This window comes from Podarcis gaigeae (genome assembly GCF_964106915.1).
Source record: "Podarcis gaigeae genome assembly, chromosome: 8".
NCBI classification, from domain to species: Eukaryota; Metazoa; Chordata; class Lepidosauria; order Squamata; family Lacertidae; genus Podarcis; species Podarcis gaigeae.
The window spans coordinates 71,656,481-71,675,049 of NC_139684.1; the positions used below are offsets into that span (position 1 = coordinate 71,656,481).

General features: G+C 47.1%; 1 protein-coding gene across 1 annotated transcript in view; it reads left to right on the top strand.

The window, feature by feature from the left end:
* Positions 1-1,700: 1,700 nt before the first annotated feature.
* LOC310850020 (IgGFc-binding protein-like) overlaps positions 1,701-18,569 on the top strand; it is a 31,317-nt gene continuing 14,448 nt past the window's right edge. The window contains exons 1-10 of the mRNA XM_083751023.1: positions 1,701-1,726; positions 5,580-5,639; positions 8,495-9,730; positions 11,541-11,881; positions 12,400-12,973; positions 13,332-13,936; positions 14,345-14,912; positions 15,774-16,360; positions 17,017-17,590; positions 18,011-18,210. Coding sequence (XP_083607149.1) covers positions 5,582-5,639; positions 8,495-9,730; positions 11,541-11,881; positions 12,400-12,973; positions 13,332-13,936; positions 14,345-14,912; positions 15,774-16,360; positions 17,017-17,590; positions 18,011-18,210 — 4,743 coding nt within the window. The 5' untranslated portion in view covers positions 1,701-1,726; positions 5,580-5,581. The remainder of the gene's footprint in view (positions 1,727-5,579; positions 5,640-8,494; positions 9,731-11,540; positions 11,882-12,399; positions 12,974-13,331; positions 13,937-14,344; positions 14,913-15,773; positions 16,361-17,016; positions 17,591-18,010; positions 18,211-18,569) is intronic.

Consider the following 18,569-nt stretch of genomic DNA (forward strand, 5'->3'; position numbering starts at 1 on the left):
ATGTTCTCAAGCGATAAAATTCTTTAAAGGCTTCTTCAAACAGTTTTAAACTTGTACATAAAAACCATTGCCTCATAGGGGAAGAAAAGGAAATATAATGAGATTTTGCCCTTGAAGCTGTCATGTTAGATGGCCACACCCACATTTCTTCTATGTGGGTATGTACGGGTTGGAAAGCTGTGATTGGCTCTCTGTGTTTCTTACAGGCTCCAGTCAGGGCAGAAGAACCCAAGATCTAATAACATGCTCAGAGCTGTCTCCAGGAACTGCACGTAGCTTGCATTCATAGGATGTCAGTGCACATTGAGCAGGCCCCCTGAAAGTGGCAGAACTTGATGTTGTTCAGTGGACAGCATTCACCCGTGCTTCATGGAGGCCAGGCAATCCTATAGAATTCAGCTTCCATTGTGTGCCATAGTCCATTGCTGAAAAACCTTTTCTGAATTTACCCAGAATATTCTGTAGAAATATCTACACAGACATATAGCACCAGGGTGTTTTTAAAAATTCAGTTAAATTTCATTCTGTGTGTATGTGTGTGTTTGAGCTGCCTTTTATGTTGTGTGGTCAACATTGTACGTGGAAATATTAACCAGCTCAAATACGTGTTGGAAGTGTAAGGAAAAGGAGGGGACATTTTACCATATGTGGTGGGACTGTAATGAAATTAAAAAGTTTTGAGAAATGATATACAGTGGTATCTTGGGTTACATACGCTCCAGGTTACATACGCTTCAGGTTACAGACTCCGCTAGCCCAGAAATAGTACCTCGGGTTAAGAAGTTTGCTTCAGGATGAGAACAGAAATTGTGCAGCAGCAGGAGGCCCCATTAGCTAAAGTGGTGCTTCGGGTTAAGAACAGTTTCAGGTTAAGAACGGACCTCCAGAATGAATTAAGTACTTAACCCAAGGTACCACTGTACAATGAATTGAAGAAAATATTCCATCTAACATTTGTTAAGAAACCTGAAGCATTTCTGTTAGCGATTGTAGGAAAAGTCTTGCCAAAGAAGCTGTAAAATATATTTATGTATGTGACAACGGTGGCGAGAGTCCTAATAGCACAAGGATGGAACTATGAGGATACTGCACTAAAGAACTATGCCAAGAGAAACTGATGGACTACGCAGAATTGGCAAAACTGACACATAAACTACGGGACAAGGATAATTGTGACTTTAAAGATGAATGAGTACCTTTTACAAAGTACTTAAAGAAGCAACAAAGTGAACTGGACTCCTTGGTAGGCTTTCAATAAACACTCACAACCTTTTTTTTTACAATAGTCAGTCAGATAAATTAAGGATTTATACATTTTTGTAACATGCAGAGAATAGCATCTGTAAAGAAACCAGAGATTGGAGCTGAGGGAAGTCAGGGGGGAAGGGGAGGGTGGGTCGTCTTATGGGAGGGAGAAATGGGGGGGGGGTTAAAGATGATATGTTTTAAGATAATATGTTTTGTTCAAATTCCTAATAAAAAAATATTTTTTAAAAAAACATTGTATGTGGAAATATTAGATTCCACTGGGACCCTGTAACTAGAATTCTGTACCCCACCTGGAATGTTAGATTTTATGGATGAATGTTAAAGGATCCAGTTGAACCCGTCTTTCTCTCCAGCCATGAGGAAATGCAAATAACACACTTCTGGGATGAGGATAAAGGGAGCCTATATATGGGGATGAAAATAACTCAATTGTGGGATGCACAGCACCCTTCTGCAGGTGAGTATATGCTAAATGATGGTCATGCCCTGCATTTCTGGATGATTTGAGGATGACCATTGCAGACAACACGGCAAGGCTGGCAGTAGACGTTTCCATGTTTGATATTGGAATTAGAAGAAAATGGGAACATCACAACATTTAGTGGGTTTAGATTCTGGACCAAACTAGGGCCAGAGAATCTCTCACTCTTCAGATGATGTTGGGCTCCAATATGGCTTGTCCTCATGAATGATGGGAGTTGTACTCCAGCCATAATTGAGTTCAGCTGGGGAATTCAGCATAGATTGAACTCCAGCTGGATCTCGTAGAATCTGAGACTGTTTAAACTTTGGCTGGATCATGTTCATTGGTTTTAGCTGCCACCTTGTAAATTTCATCTAAGAATAAAGGGTTTTAGCCTATACATTGGTACCTCGGGTTTCATACGCTTCAGGTTACATACGCTTCAGGTTACAGACTCCGCTAACACAGATATAGTGCTAATGGGGGAGGCCCCATTAGCTAAAGTGGTGCTTCAGGTTAAGAACAGTTTCAGGTTAAGAACGGACCTCCGGAATGAATTAAGTACTTAACCCGAGGTACAACTGTACTGCCTTGAACAGGTAGGGCCATAGCTCAGTGGCTCAGTACATACTTAGGGAGCAATCCAAACCCAATATACCTTGGGATGAGTGAAGTTTGGAAGGGGAAGTTTGGAAGGCTGAGGTCCCTTTACGCCCCCATAAAATATTTGAGGGGGGCCAGGGGCTTGCTATTCAAATGGTGTGCATGTGCCATGTCTTGTGATCGATTATGTGAGGCAGGGCTTACTGCCCCCCCCCCCCATATTTTATTCAGGTTGGCACCCCTGAGCCTATAGAAGCAAATGCAACAACATAGCTTCATTGGTCTTTTAAGGAGCTACAGAGTTCCTTACTGTTCTCCTTAACTTCCTTTGTCCTTCAGCACAGCCCCATCCTATTTCAAACGAAACTAAATACCCATCTAGCCCAACAACCTGGTCTCACGGGTCCCAGCAGATGCCTATGGGAAACCTGCAGACAGGACCTGTGTGCAACTGACTCTCCCCACTTGTGCTCCTCAGGAACTGGTCTCTAGAGGCATCCATGCTGGCCATGGATGGACTTAACCTTCATGAAGGACACCCTTAGTCTTTAGTCAGGGAAGTCGGCTCTTGCTTAGGGAGGTGGGGATTGGGGAGGCACAATCTAGCCACCACTATAATGGATACCCTTAATTGCTCGCATGGGAGGCAGGGAGGGCCGCCATCTTGGATGGCTTTAAAAGGGGATTAGCCAAATCTACTACATTGTGGCTACTACCCACAATGGCGATGTCAAAGAGAGTGCAATTCTGAATTCCAGTTGTTGAGAAACACAGGTGTGCAGAGTGCTGGTGCGCTCATATCCAACTTGCCAGTTTCTCTCAGGCACCTGTTCGGCTACTGTGAGAACAGGATGCTGGACTAGATAGGCCATTGGCCTGATCCAGCAGGTTCTTCTTAGGTTCATAAGTTAGTCTTCAGGGAGCCTCAGGAGTGTTTTGTTCCTACGTGCCAAGATGGAGAGACTCTTCGGAGATAAGTTCGCAGTAACTGTTGGGAGGTGACAGCAGTCTGACACACCCATGGAACATGGATAGGCAAACTAAGGCCCAGGGGCCAGATCTGGCCCAATCGCCTTCTAAATCTGGCCCGCGGACAGTCTGGGAATCAGCGTGTTTTTAAATGAGTAGAATGTGTCCTTTTATTTAAGCTGCATCTCTGGGTTATTTGTGAGGCATAGGAATTCATTCATTTTTTCTTCTTTCCAAAATATAGTCCGGCCCCCCACAAGGTCTGTGGGACAGTGGACCAGCCCCCTGCTGAAAAGGTTTGCTGATCCCTGGTCTGGAACAATAATAAACTAGCTATATTTAGTGGTGGCTGATGCCCATTGTGATTGGATCAGCAAAGGCAGGGAGGCTAACGGGCGAAGGGAAAAATATCGACAGATGGAACTGATTGCTGCTAGATTTGTCCCCATCTCCTTCCCTGTGGAGTTCTAGGAGGGGAAACCGAGACTAAGGAGGAGGACACTGACAGCCAGGCTTGCTTGCAAATATGAAGGCAGGCAGGCAGGCAGGCAGGCAGGCAGGCAGGGTCTGGCTGAGGACAGTGCCCCATAAGCTCCATTCTCCATACCCCATTAACTTACCCCATATGTACCCACTCGACCACTTCGGCAGAATTCTCACTTTTACAGGTGCCGCATAATACTCACACCCCATCTGTAAGAACTTGATTGCTTACTGTGGCAGCACTGAAACGCTGGAACTCCTTGCCTATTGATATCAGGCAGGCTCCTTCACCATATTCTTTTGAGTGCCTGCTGAAGATACTATTATTTAGGAAAGCCTGTCCAGTTTGTATGAGTTTTAATTTGTTTTAGGCTATTTTATTGTAGTCTTAACTTTCTGTATGTCTTAAATCATGGTTGTATTTTTTAAAAAGTAATAATTCTGTTGCTTTATATTTTATCTTTTCTGTAAATGCCTTTGAGGTCTTTTTCTACAATCAAGTAGTATATATATATATATATATATATATATATATATATGTGCTTTCGTAGATTTTCACGGGTACAGGAATGCAGGTTTTGGTGTCCTCGGGTGTCTTCCCGTGTAAAAGTTGGGGTGTCTAGGCGACGTTTCGACGAGGTCTCACTCGTCATCTTCAGGCTGGTGCTTTCGGCTTCTTGTTACTGGAACAGAGCGGGATCTCAATGTTTGAGTTCCTATAAATACTGTAGAGGGGGTGTGGTGTCTAGCCTCCAATGTTCTGGGCAGAGAGGAAGTTCCCAGGCTAGTGTGCCTTTTCTTCTTTTGTTCCTTAATTACTTGAGAGATACCTTGAGTGATTTCTTGAGTGATATCCTGAGTACCACTTAGGTGGGTCATTAGGTGTGGATTAGTTGCTAAAGTCTTTGTGTCTTGACCTCTTGAACTTTGTGAAGAGTTTTCCTGAGAAGATGGCTGTATTGCACTTAGTTGTGCTTTGGCTTGGCTTCATGGAAGCCATCGAGATAGAGAAACACCCTCACAACATGAACAAGCGTGACGACACATCCCGCTTGCCAGACATCTGGAAATTAGCCCTCCCCACAAAAACTGACACCAGATCCAGAGGCACACAGAACGCCAACACCAATCAACCACACCAGACCCAAACCCAGACCCTCTCCACAGATGAATTACTGACACCATCCAGTAGCCAATCCATGGTGGCACCTCCGGATGCTGCACCCCCCTGCAATCCCTACACAGATCTGGCTGACACAAGCCACAAAACCACAGCTCGCCCCTATACACGAAGCCAAGCCAAAGCACAACTAAGTGCAATACAGCCATCTTCTCAGGAAAACTCTTCACAAAGTTCAAGAGGTCAAGACACAAAGACTTTAGCAACTAATCCACACCTAATGACCCACCTAAGTGGTACTCAGGATATCACTCAAGAAATCACTCAAGGTATCTCTCAAGTAATTAAGGAACAAAAGAAGAAAAGGCACACTAGCCTGGGAACTTCCTCTCTGCCCAGAACATTGGAGGCTAGACACCACACCCCCTCTACAGTATTTATAGGAACTCAAACATTGAGATCCCGCTCTGTTCCAGTAACAAGAAGCCGAAAGCACCAGCCTGAAGATGACGAGTGAGACCTCGTCGAAACGTCGCCTAGACACCCCAACTTTTACACGAGAAGACACCTGAGGACACCAAAACCTGCATATATATATATATATATATGGTGAAATAATACAAAAATAAATAATATCCAAACATGATTTCTTCTCTCTCCCTCCTTGTCCAGCCATGGGGAGGACAAGCTTCTTCCTCATCTGCCTTTGGGTCTGGAACTCAGCATTCTGGGGTGAGTATTAATGAGAATGGAGGAAATGGCTTCCAACTGAAGAAAACAGGTGGGAGAACAATATGCTTTTGTAATTAGAAAGCAAATAATATTTCTCTCTCTCTCCCAATGGCCTGACAGGCACCTGGGAGCTTCCAAGAGCTCTGGAATGTTGATGTACCAACTGAGAAAAGAAAATGGGGCAGGGGAGGTATAGGGAAAACAGGGAGGCTGCTCAGTTTTCTAGCAGATAAATGTGAGTCAGGGGCATAGCAGGGAAGGCTTGCTGGGGTGAGCGTCCAAGGAACATTTTTCTTGGGAGCGTGCTGCTTATGCCACCCTCCCTGAGCCAGCCCTCCACCATGGAGCTGGCTTGGGAGGGCGGTGGGAGGAGGACATGACAGACATGCACCCTTCAATCCCAGGCCCTCGAAGGCGAAGCTGGGATCAAAGGGTGCATGGCATCCTTCTCACGCCACCCTCCCTGAGATCCCAGCCTCGCAAAGCGCTGCAGGGCCAGGTGCACTTTGCAAGGCTGGGATCATTCCAGCCTCACAAAGTGGCTCGGGGATGGTGTTGCTCTGGCTCTGGCTGGGCTAGTGAATGGCAGCTCTGTTTGCCCATACACTCTGCCACCTGAAATGCATGCCCCCCAGTCACTGGTGGAGGAAGGTGAGGGTGGGGGGGGCATCACCCTGGGTGCCATCCCTGGGGGAGATTGACAAAATCCTCTGGGCAGATCGGTAGAGTGGCGCTCGCCCCCCCTGCCACTGCTGTGATCGTGGTGGTGGGTTTGCGGCGGCAGTGCTGTGCACAGATTGCAGCACCAGCACCACACGTGGATAGCAGCAGTGGTGCCATGCACAGGTCGTGGAGGTGGGATCGTGGCGGCGCCCCCGTGGGCAGATCGTCCCACCCCTACTGCTCCGGATGCTGTAACCGGTAGCTATGCCCCTGCCCCCAATGCTATGGAAACACGCTCCACCACTGATGTGAGTATCTGGTAGAGGAGGAGAACTTGGTTTGCAGTGGAAATGTTAGGGGGTTGAGAGAACCCTCTTTCTTTTCTTTCTTTCTTTCTTTCTTTCTTTCTTTCTTTCTTTCTTTCTTTCTATTTTCTTTACGAAACAGATGCTTTTTTAAAAAAGAAAAACCCGAAGAAAAGAAGAAAAAGCGGAAAAAATAGTATACCGCTATTACAATTGTTAACAGTTAAAAATGACCATTTTTAACCTACTGCCTTTTGTATAAATGACTTCCAAATTTCAGTATACTTGTCGTTGCAGAGTCTATGTCTATAAGTAACCCATTCATAAATGGGAAGTGAAGTCAGGTCTTCAATCCATTGAATAAATGGAGCTTTATATTTATCTTTCCAATGCAGCATTATCAGTCTTTTGGCCAAAGGGAATCCATTTACGCTGTCTGGTTGTCAAATTCCCTACAGTAGGCATACAGTTCAAAAGAATATTATCCTTTGAAAATTTTAGCTTTTTCCACACAGTCATATTTATATAATCCATGACTTCCCCCCAAAACTTACTAAGTATAGGACATTATAAAAACATATGTTATAAAGAAGCATTACACTTATTACAGCTCCAACAAAATGATGTCTTAGACAATTCTTTTCTATACAAATGTAGTGGAGTCCAATAACTTCTAAATATTATTTTCTGTTGTATAAGTTGTAACATAAGGTCCCCTGACACCCTTGCTATAGGAGTTTAAACACTCCAGTTATCTAGGAAACATAGGAATCCCCAGTGCTTTCTCTCTTTTTTTGCTAATAATAATAATAAATTTTATTTATACCCCGCCCTCCCTGGCCAGAGCCAGGCTCAGGGCGGCTAACACCAATAAAATCACAGTAAAACCCCAATTTAAAATACAGGTTAAAATGCAATTTAAAATGCAGCCTCATTTTAAAGTAGCTGATAAATCAAGACCATAAGGGGAGGGAAACATAAGGGTCAGACCGAGTCCAAACCAAAGGTCAGGCGGAACAGCTCTGTCTTGCAGGCCCTGTGGAAAGATGTCAGGTCCTGCAAGGCCCTAGTCTCTTGTGATAGAGTGTTGGGGCCAGTGCTGACCCTGGCCCTAGTTGAAACCAATCTAACCTCCTTGAGACTCAGGACCTCCAAAGTGTTGTTATTTGTAGACCTTAAGGTCCTCCGCAGGGCATACCAGGAGAGGCGGTCCCATAGTACATGGGTCCTAGGTTGCATAGGGCTTTAAAGGTCAAAACCAGCACCTTAAATCTAGGTAGAAAAAAAGGTGCTGGAATTCACTCAAAAGACCAACCCCAGAGCCAAATGAGGATCTCTTTGGGTTCTGGGGAGAGTCTCCTTGCCAGCCAGAGACTTGTTGAGGCTCCTCAGCTGTGGCATGGGGAGCCTTCTGTGCCTCAGCTGAGCAGCTTACTGAAGCCCCATGCCCCTCTGGCTCACGTCTTGATGTAGGATAGAGAAGGGTGTGTGAGCGGGCGTAGAAACTGGCCTACTGTGGAAGGGTAAGATTTACATTTGCTGCTCTTCCCATGTTTGCCTCTGGCCCAGCCCAGCCTGCCCTGGGACCCACAGAAAGCTGCCTAGAATGAAATGTGGCTCTTACAAATCCTTAGAAATGAACACATGAGAAATTGATGTGGACCAGAGCCAACCATTTCTACCTCAGTGGGAGTACACAGCTCTTGTCCTGGCTAGATGAAGACCTGGATGAGAGCATTCATTTTAGCGGGCAAGGGAATACATTGAGAGGTTGTTATTGCAAACAGAAGGCTGGAGGAGACTGAAATCATTCTAACTCAGCATGTCTAACCTTACAATATCCTTTACCACCCTCCTCTTCACTCTCTTTTCTGCCTCCCCTTATAGTTACCTGCCTCGGTAGGAGCTTTGGGACACATTTTGCCACTTCCTTTATGCAGAATTTTGACCAGCAAGGCAAGCTTGAAGTGCAGATCACCGCTTACTCTGACTCGACCACCGTGACAGTCTCTGTCCCTTGTGAAGGCTGCCCGCAAGAAGAGAACTTTGAAAGAAGGCTCACTGTCGATAAGGGGAAGATGGTGCAAGTTGAGCTCCCAAATTTTGTGGAAATCATCGGCAGCAAAGTTTTCTCTAGCGTTGTCCAGATCCAGTCAGACAAAGATGTGTCGGTGGTGTCCTTGAGCTCCAAGCCTTACAGCACAGAAACTGCTCTGCTCTACCCTGTGAGCAGTTTAGGGACTGAGCATTATGTTGTGGGTCCTGCCATAGGCCCTACAGGATATTTACAAGAGTTTGCTGTCTTAGCCACCCAGGGACCTAATGTGGTCGTTATCCACCTGACGAGCCCAGTGACCTTCAATGGGCAAACATACACCGCAGGAAGTAAACTGAGTGTGACACTAAATGCTTTCACTGGAGTCCAGTTGCAAGGAAAAGGTGATCTCTCCGGCACTAGGATTGTCTCTCAGCTACCAGTGGCTGTCCTGTCCGGCCATGCCTGTTCGTGGAGGTACACTAAATGCAACCATGTCTTTGAGCAGCTCCTGCCCGTGTCCAACTGGGGGAAGACGTTTGTGGCCCCTCCTATACCTTGGCAGACCAAAACTGACACCCTTTATGTCTCAGCATCCCAAGCCACCATCCTGAACTACCAGATGGGTACATCAAAGCAGACGATAAGCCTGGGAGGTGGGCAGATCCAGCAGATTCAGATCTCACCCCAAACCCCAATCTACCTCTCGGCCGATGTTCCAGTACAGGTGCTCCTCTATAGTAATGGTGGGAGCACCCAGTCTTTTAGCTACGACACCTTCTTGATAGGGATTCCAGACATTGAAAGTTACAGCCTCTCGTACAATGTGAATGGGCAAGTTGGCTTTCAGAACTCTATTCTTTTGGTTGTGAAGAGTTTGGAGACTGGTGGTCTCACAGTGAATGAGAATCTCCTGAGTGGAGTGAAGTGGAGTCCAGTTCCTGGCTCAGAGTACTCTTGGGGGAGCTATGACCTGCCAGATATACTTGTGCCCTACATAGTGGCAAACCCCCTGTCCCATTTTTGTGTCATCAGTGTGGGCATTGCAAATATGAATGGCTATGGGTCGTGTGGTGCCGGCAGAGACCGTAAGTAGAAGGTTCCAAAGCTTATCCATGTGTATGCTGTCTTTTTATCCTGCTTTTAAGACAAGGAATAATAATAAAATACACGAGGGCTCTGACAAAGAAAGGGAAGCAGAGGGAAAAGTTAGAAAGGGCAGATTGGTTCTTCAAGGTAAGAGCAAGGTAGGGAGTTACAAGAGAGTGCCTATATCCAGTTCAGACCAGGCACATCTTCCTTTGCCAGCATTGGCAGCCAGAGTCCATTGGGACTGGTGGAGACAGAAGGCAGAGAGGCCAAAAGTAGGTGGAGTTGAATCAATGACAGGTGGGGCAAGCTAACTTGAGGTTAGTCCTCATCCTTCTGGCTTCTGAGTTATACAAATGCTACACTGAGAGTAAGGAGGAAGGTGACACTCAGAGCCATCCTCTGGACTAGATGCAATTAAGGAGGGAGGCAAGTGGAAGCTGGCTGAGGGCAGACTCAGGTTGGCGGGGCAATGACCCTTGTGCCCCACTAGGTCAGCCTCCACTCTAATGTTCTTTCTTCAATAGCAGTTGAAGGCTCTTGTTCCTTCGGCCAATGGTTGGGGTTAGGGTGTCTTTCTGTTCCATTCTGCAGTTCCAGGACCACAGACAGGTAGAGCTGAGCACAGTGGTACCTTGGTTGTCAAATTGCTTGACTCCTGAACACATCGTCTCCTGAATGCCGCAAACCTGGAAGTAGGCGTTCCAGTCTGCAAACGTTTTTTGGAAGCCGATCATCTGACGCGGCTTCTGTGGCTTCCGATTGAGTGCAGGAATCTCCTGCAGCCAGTCAGAATCCGTGCCTTGGTTTTTGAACGGTTCCAGGAGTCAAGCGGACTCCCAGAATGGATGAAGTTCGACAACCAAGGTGCCACTGTATGCTTTAAGGTAGGGAGGGGGGAAGCAAGCACCCATTGCTTCTTTGGCTGATTGATGGGGCCAGGTTGGTCTTCCCCCTGCCTTGACTTTCTTCCTGGCATGCAGGGGCTACAGCCTCTCAGTAGCCTCAGGACCCTTCTGTTACCAATTTCCAGAAGACAACTCAAAAAACCTGTACCCTGTGTGGGGATTCATGCTGCAGAGAGTGAGAGGACATTCAGAAGTGGGTAGCACTCCCCTCAGCACTGAAATGGCTACACATACAGCTGTGGGACCCCTGCTGCCAGTGCCAGGTTCATGGGGGAGGGCAATTCACTTGGGCTTCTAATCTCAGTCAATGCCCCCATTCAGAGTAAGAGGGAAAAGAAATGTCTTCTGTTTAAATCAGGGATGAGGAATCTGTGTCCCACCAGGTGTCATGGGCTCCAGTTCCCATCATGCCTGATCATTGACCTTGCTTGTTATGGTTGATGGGACTTGGAGTCCAAAACCATAGAGAGGGCCAAGGTTCCCCATTCCTAGTATAAATAACGCCTAGTCTCACTAAGCAGGAGCAGCACTAGGGGGCAATGTGGTGCAGGTATCAGTCATTGATTGTAGACCTATAGTAAGATTTAAGAGATTTGACCCAATTTGCTTGAAATAATTTTTATTCTCCTCATTTATTTTAAAAATAATGCTCATAATTTTGAAAGCAACTGAGTTTAGGGATAGTAGATGAAGCGATGTGCAATACGGCATCCAAGTTTAAAAGTTTCCATTGTTGCGATAATATTAATCAGCATGTTTAATTTAATAGTTTCAAGATCTGAAAAAGTGTTTGAAACTAAAAATATGAAGCTATGCTAAATCTTCAAAGTGGTAGCAAACTTTGTATGAATTTTAATTGGTTCAGAGTGCTGGCAAATAACTTCCTCCCTCCTGTCCTTAGCTGAACCAGAACTCACCTGTAGCAATGTGCTGTGCCGTAGAGGCATGGTGTGCAAGATGATAAATGGTCAACAGCACTGTGTGCCATCCTCTAATGCTACCTGCTGGGCAATGGGTGACCCGCACTACAACACTTTTGACGGACGCAAGTATGACTTCCAAGGAACTTGCACCTACACTTTTGTCAAGACACGTGCTGAAAGCTTTGGACTCCCATCTTTCCATATCTTTGCCAAGAATGAAAACCGGGGGAACAAAGCAGTGTCCTATGTGACCGTGGTGACAACTGAGGTTTATGGGTATACCATCACCATGACCAGATCAGAAATTGGTTTTGTACAGGTGAGTATTGATCGATTCAGAGTTGATTCAGAAGGCAGGTTCAATGCCACTTACGAGTCCATGACGGCCATGTGAGCTGATGGTTACTGCACATGTTCAAGTTGTAAAACAAAAGACTGGTGAAATTTTTAGGCCCTGCCATCTTGACCTATGAGACATCTTTACATATAAGCCACCAGCAAATTTGTACCAGGCATTGTTAGGGAAGCAGAAGAAACCAAAGGATCAGTGCAGCTTCTAAAGGTTCCTTCCATGATTCAAAATGCCAGCCACTCATATCCAAAGAGGAAAACCTGCTCATGGATCTCAGGAACAAACATGTCCAATTTGGTTCAAATCCATGCAGTTTTTTAAGGTTCATGGCATCCAGATGGTGTCCAATTGTATCCAAAAACAGCCAAAACTTGTAGCCCAATAGATGGAGAAGCAGGCTTAGCTTAGTTTAGTTTAGCTTCTGCTGCTACACATGAGCAAAAGGTGATTTTACCCTCTTGTGTCTTTCTTCCTCTGTAATACAGGTCAATGGTATCCGGGCACACTTGCCCATTTATCTGAAGGATGGGAACTTGCAAATTTTGCAGGTTGGCAACTCTGTCATACTTTCCACTGACTTCCAGCTGAAGGTATCTTACGACTGGAGTCAGCATCTCCGTGTCACCATCAGCAGTGCTTATCAGGAGGCTGTCGGTGGTCTATGTGGGAATTATAATGAGAATCCCAGTGATGACTTCGAAACACCTGCAGGCACCACAGCCCCTAACACCCCGGCCTTTGGTGAAAGCTGGGAGGTGCCGACTATTGGCAGCCTTTGCTGGCATGATTGCAATGGGCCATGTAAGCCTTGCGAATCCGATCAGGCCCAGAGGTATGAGTCAGAGGCCTACTGTGGTCTGTTAACCAAGGTTTCCAATGGCCCCTTTGCTTCTTGCCATGCCAAGGTGCCCCCCACAATCTACTTTACAAACTGTGTGTTTGACGTCTGCTCCACTGAAGGCAACAAACAGTCCTTGTGTGATGCCCTGGCAGCCTATGCCGATGCCTGCCAGAGCGAGGGAGCCCAAATTAGTGACTGGAGAAGGGACTCTGGATGCTGTGAGTATGCAAAGCACGGAAAAGAAGGGGATGAACTAACTGAAGGGGGCCTTGTTTCAGATGGGGGTCTTAAAGGTGAGAGGTCTCCTAAATAACAAGCCACAGTTTCCAGGATTGTCTGGGGGAAATCATAATTCTTAAAGTGGTCTAAAAGTGCTATGAATGCATAGTTGGGATGTGATCCAATATAAATGCACAGTAGTGCAGTCAGTGTAGGAACTGGGTGGCAGGGCAGAAGACCAGGCTCTCATTCTCAAGATTTGTATTCAGAATCCATCTGCTGTGTTAGTCCATGTTGCCAGTAGGGTCAACATAACATCACCACTGTGACCCCCCCAACCCCTTCTCTTCCCTACAGACCTGGACTGCCCTCCGAACAGCCAGTACCAAATCTGTGGAACAGCCTGCCCAGCCACCTGCATGGATGACCAAATTCAAGGGCCAAAGCTCTGCCCAGCTGTGTGTGTCGAAGGCTGCCAGTGCCTTGAGGGTTTTGTGCTGAGCCAAGGATCATGCATCCCCAAGAGCAGCTGCGGTTGTCTGTACGAAGGGCGCCCCTATGCCCCCAATGAGGCTTTCTGGGCGGATGACATGTGCCAGAGGCGTTGTGTGTGCAACCCGGCCAGTAGGGTGGTGGAGTGTGCAGCTAGTGCTTGCAAACCAACGGAACGGTGCCAAGTGGTCAAAGGCGTGCGGGGATGCTATCCGACTGGGAACAGCACCTGCTCTGCATCCGGGGATCCCCACTACTTGAGCTTTGACAAAAAGAGATTTGATTTCCAAGGGCCCTGTGCCTATGTGCTTGCTGAGGTTTTCAACGGACCCCTGGAACTGGAAGGGTTCAGCGTCTATGTTCAAAATGAATACCGGGGAAATACTGCTGTGACCTGGACCCGGAGTGTTCAAGTCAACGTCTATGATGTTGAGATTATAGTCAGCAGGCAATATTCTGGCAAAGTCTTGGTAAGTCTGGCTAACAGTGGGATATCATTATGGTTATGATTAGTCCCCTCTGGTGCCATTTGCAGAGGACTGTTGTGTTGTGGCCACTGTCCGCTGGCTGAGAGCCAATGAAAACTAATTCTGACCACATCCTCCTCCCTATTAAGTTGTGAAAGGACCACATTGGGGCATATACCAGTGGGAGTTTGGCTTTCCAACCAGGCAAGAGCACTCAAGGGGGGTGCAAATCAGGGGCTGGGTGCGTGAACGCAGAAAGGTCAAAGGTGTCAGATAGAGACTTGCACGGCCACACTAGACCCCTGGACTGGAGTTTGCCACACCTCCTGTTGAGATTATGGGGGTGGGAAACAAGAGCTCCAAATATCCTTTTCATTTTTTCAACAGCAGCATCTTCTCCTGTCTTCCTAGGTCGAAGGCTTGCTCACCTTCCTTCCCTTTAGTGCAGCTGGAGGAAGAATCAAGTTATATAGGAGGGGCCAGGATGCTGTGATTGAGACTAAATTTGGCCTCATGGTGACCTTTAACTGGGACAGCAAGGTGTCAGTCACGGTGCCCAACACCTATGCTGACATCCTGCGTGGCCTGTGTGGAAACTTCAACGGGAACCCTGAAGATGATGCCCTTGTGCCTGGGAGCATTCTCATTCCCGATAGGCCAGTATTTGGCGGCAGTGGAATTGAGAACATTGACCCAAAATGCAAGGAGATAGTGGACCCCAAATGTCCAGGGATGGAAGAATTAGCTGCCCAGCAGCGTGCAGCAGGCCAGGAATGTGGGCTTATTGTGGCCAAGGATGGGCCCTTCCGGGAGTGCCACGGCCAGGTTGACGAAGAGGGCGCTTTCCAAGATTGCATTTACGATTATTGTTTCTACAAGGGACGCTATGCCTTCATGTGCGCGGCCATCGCCAGCTATGCCGCAGACTGCCGAGCTGTTGGGGTCACCATATACCCCTGGAGGTCTGCAACCTTTTGCCGTGAGTGTTCCATTGTTTGAAGCAGCTCCTGCTAGGAAGGTCAAGTTCATTTCCAGCAGAGTCTAGGGGCAGATAATGAGAGGAGGGAACAGTGCAGATAAAAGAACAGTTTAGAAACAGAGGAGAAGAAAGGAGAGAAGAAAGAGGTAACTCTCCAAGCCCACCAGACAGACTTTCATCATCTGCCTTCTATGTTTCTCTTTTAACAGAGAAATAACTCTCAAATTGTCCATATAAACGCACACACTCACATGTTTAGTCAAATAAATGTCTTGCCCAGGCTACAGGGCTTTAGACAGATCCAAGCAACCATCCTTTAAAGTTGTAAAAATTCATAGTCCAATTCAAAATACAGTGTGCTCTCTGCTGGAAAAGTGTGACAGGAAGATTCCGCTTTCTATTGTTCCCCCTCCTGCCAGAACAGGTGAGAGAATATGATATCATACCATCCCTTGTTTGTGACTCTAGCAACCATGCACCTGTGATGTGGCTTCACATCGATCCTCTCTTAGCAGTGATGGCAGGATTCGTAGTGAGCAAGGCAGGGAGCTCAACAGTAGTTGGAGCCAGAAACAATGAGAAACAGAGACAACAAATTCTAGTTTTCTCCCCATCCTCCTCCTTGCAGCGTTTTACGGGGCAACACAAAAACTTAGGAGAGAAGCTGGCAGCTATTGCCACCCACTGCAATGGTTGGATGTAAGAAGTCACTCAGGTGGGGCTGGGTAAAGCCAGGCCGGGTTTGGTGGGGCAGGTCCACATTGTCCCGAATGGACCAGCATCTACTGCTTTGTAGATGCAAGATTTGAACGAGACCACTAAAGCATAACATTGGCTAACCTCTCTGTTTTGCACTTGCAGCCCTACCCTGTCCGCTCAACAGTCACTATGAACATTGTACCAAGGCCTGTGACCAGACCTGCAGCAGCCTGCAAGTCCCGCCTCGATGCCCGGAGAAGTGCGAGGAGGGCTGTGTGTGCAATGAGGGCTTCGTCAGGAGTTCTGACACTTGTGTCCCTATGTCTGAGTGTGGCTGCTTCTACAAGGGACGCTACTATCCAGCCTTGGAAGATTTCTATCCAACTTGTGAGGAACGTTGCAGGTGCCAGGCTGGTGGAAACGTCGTATGTGTTACCACTCCCTGCACCCCCAATGAAGAATGCAAAACGGTGGAAGGGTACCACAAGTGCCACGCAGTTGGAAACGCCACCTGCTCGGTGGTTGGTGACCTCTATCTGACCTTTGATGGCCAAATCATTAACTTCCAGGGCACCTGCACCTACGTCTTAACCAAGCTGCAGAAGCCAACCGAGAGCTTGAAACCCTTAGTTGTTATTATCGAGAACGAGCCTTGGGGCAATGGGGAGATCACACTTCCCACGATGGTCTATGTGGAGGTCCTTGACAGGCAGCTTGTTTTGCTGAGGAACAAATGGGGAGTAGTGCTGGTGAGTCTCTTCATGCTGCTAAATCAACAAGCTTGGTGGGATGGGCGTTCATCTCCTACTCACTCTGTAGCCAGGATCAGGCCACCCGCTAATCATCCTGAGATATTTGCCTATGGGTTAGAAGATTGTTTTGGAGATGATTTGCTCATCATCCTTCTTTTAGGGCCAGAGTAGAAGCAGTAGTTTTCACACTCATAAGTACTGTGTGAATGGTTCTAAGATGTCAATTGCAGGTTTGGTAGCATGATCCAAGTTTGTATCCTACTGGGTGAGTATGTGCAGTAGGGAGGCCTAACACTCCATCATCATCACCATCACCATCACCCCCACCCGTTGCTAAACTTTCAAATCTGAATCATCCCCTCCCTGTGTTTGCTTCTTGCATTGGAAAAGAGATCCCATTTGAGTGAATGGAAGCTTTCCTTCTCTAGCCCAACAGAAATAGCAGCTGCAGATGACCCATCCTGTTTCGGGACTATGACAAAGTGCAAAAATGTTTAAGACCCTACTTCTCTTGCCAAGGTCCATTCCATGTGAGCTTGCAATATATTTTTCAGTCCACAGCTGCTAATTGTGTGAATGGCATCTTGGCTAGATTGGCCCTTATTCTACATAGTACACCTTACTCAGTAGGCCAATCCCCTTTATTTTTCCAGGTGGATGGAGTATTGCAGCAACTACCTGTGAATATTTTGTCTGGGCGTCTCAGAATCTTTCAGCACGGCATCAGTATCACAATAGACTCCTCCTTTGGCTTTGCACTGACCTACGACCTGTATTCCCACGTGAGGGTCACTATTCCCAGCATCTACCAGGACTACGTAGGTGGCTTGTGTGGGAACTACAATGGAGACCAGAGTGACGATCTTCAGCTCCCTGATGGCACCGTGGTCACTGATGAGAATGAATTTGGTGCCGCCTGGAAAATTCCTGTTGTTGGCGTACCCTGCACGGATGGTTGCGGTGTAGAGAGCTGCTCAGTTTGTGCGGAGGAGAAGAAAGAAGCTTTCAAACAGCCCAGCTCCTGTGGGCTCCTCACTGCATCCAATGGTCCATTCAGTGCATGCCATGCCATAGTGAACCCCGAGCCATATCTGAACAACTGCATCAATGACCTGTGTGTAGGAGGTGGTGACCAACAGATCCTGTGCCAGAGCCTCCAGAGCTACATGAAAGCCTGCCAGGAGGCCAGGGTCACTATTGAGCCTTGGAGAAGTGCAACCTTCTGTCGTGAGTACCAAGAGACCCTTGATTCTGCTTTCTCTTCTTTCCAGTGGTGGTTGGTACCCACTGAGACAGGCAAGGCACAAGCCAGGGAGACTAGCAGTAAGTGGTGCCTTGGGCAATGACGGGCAGACCCATTGCCGACTTGTTGTAAGTAAAAAGGTGTTGTAAGCAAGCAAGGACCACTTGGGGGCCGACTGAGGTTGTTGGGCTAGCATCTCATCATCTCTAACGGATCAACCTCCATTGCTTCCTTCCACTTCTCCAAGGGGTAAATCTCATTGGTGCTGTGACCTGGTCTTTTTGTTGACTAGCATTGCTCTGGCCAGCATCACATATGCCCATCCAAAGCAGGCAGGTTTAATTCTGCTGCTTCTGCTATATGAGGGACCCACTGATTAACCCTCTGTGTCCTTTTTCTTGCAGCTGTGACTTGCCCTGCCAACAGTTATTATACCACTTGTTCCAACATCTGTGAAACCAACTGTGCTGGACTGACTGACCACATTCGATGCCCGGAATACTGTGTTGAGGGCTGCCAGTGTGATCCTGGCTTCTTCTTTGATGGCCTGAAATGCATCTCCTTGGATGAGTGTGGCTGCTTTGAGCGTGGCAGATATTTCCCGGTATGTGGAGAGGGAGGCAGTGGTGGTGATGGGGATAGTATTGGATTGCCTATACACAACCCTTTTTGTCAGTCATCTGTGGTTAAACTATGGGATTCACTCCCACAAGAGGCAGTGATGACCACTAACTTGAATGGTAGTGAAAGAAGATTAAACATATTTCCGGAACAGAAATCTATCCATGGCTATTAATCACAATGGCTAGCTTTATCTCTGCTGCTGGAGCAAGAATGTTGTTGTACTCAGCTCTGGCTTGCAGACTTCCTATAGGGCTTCTTGTTGGCCACTGTGAGAACAGAATTCTGGTCTCGATGCCCAGTGGCCAGATCAAGCCCAGCTAGTCTTACATTTTCAATGGT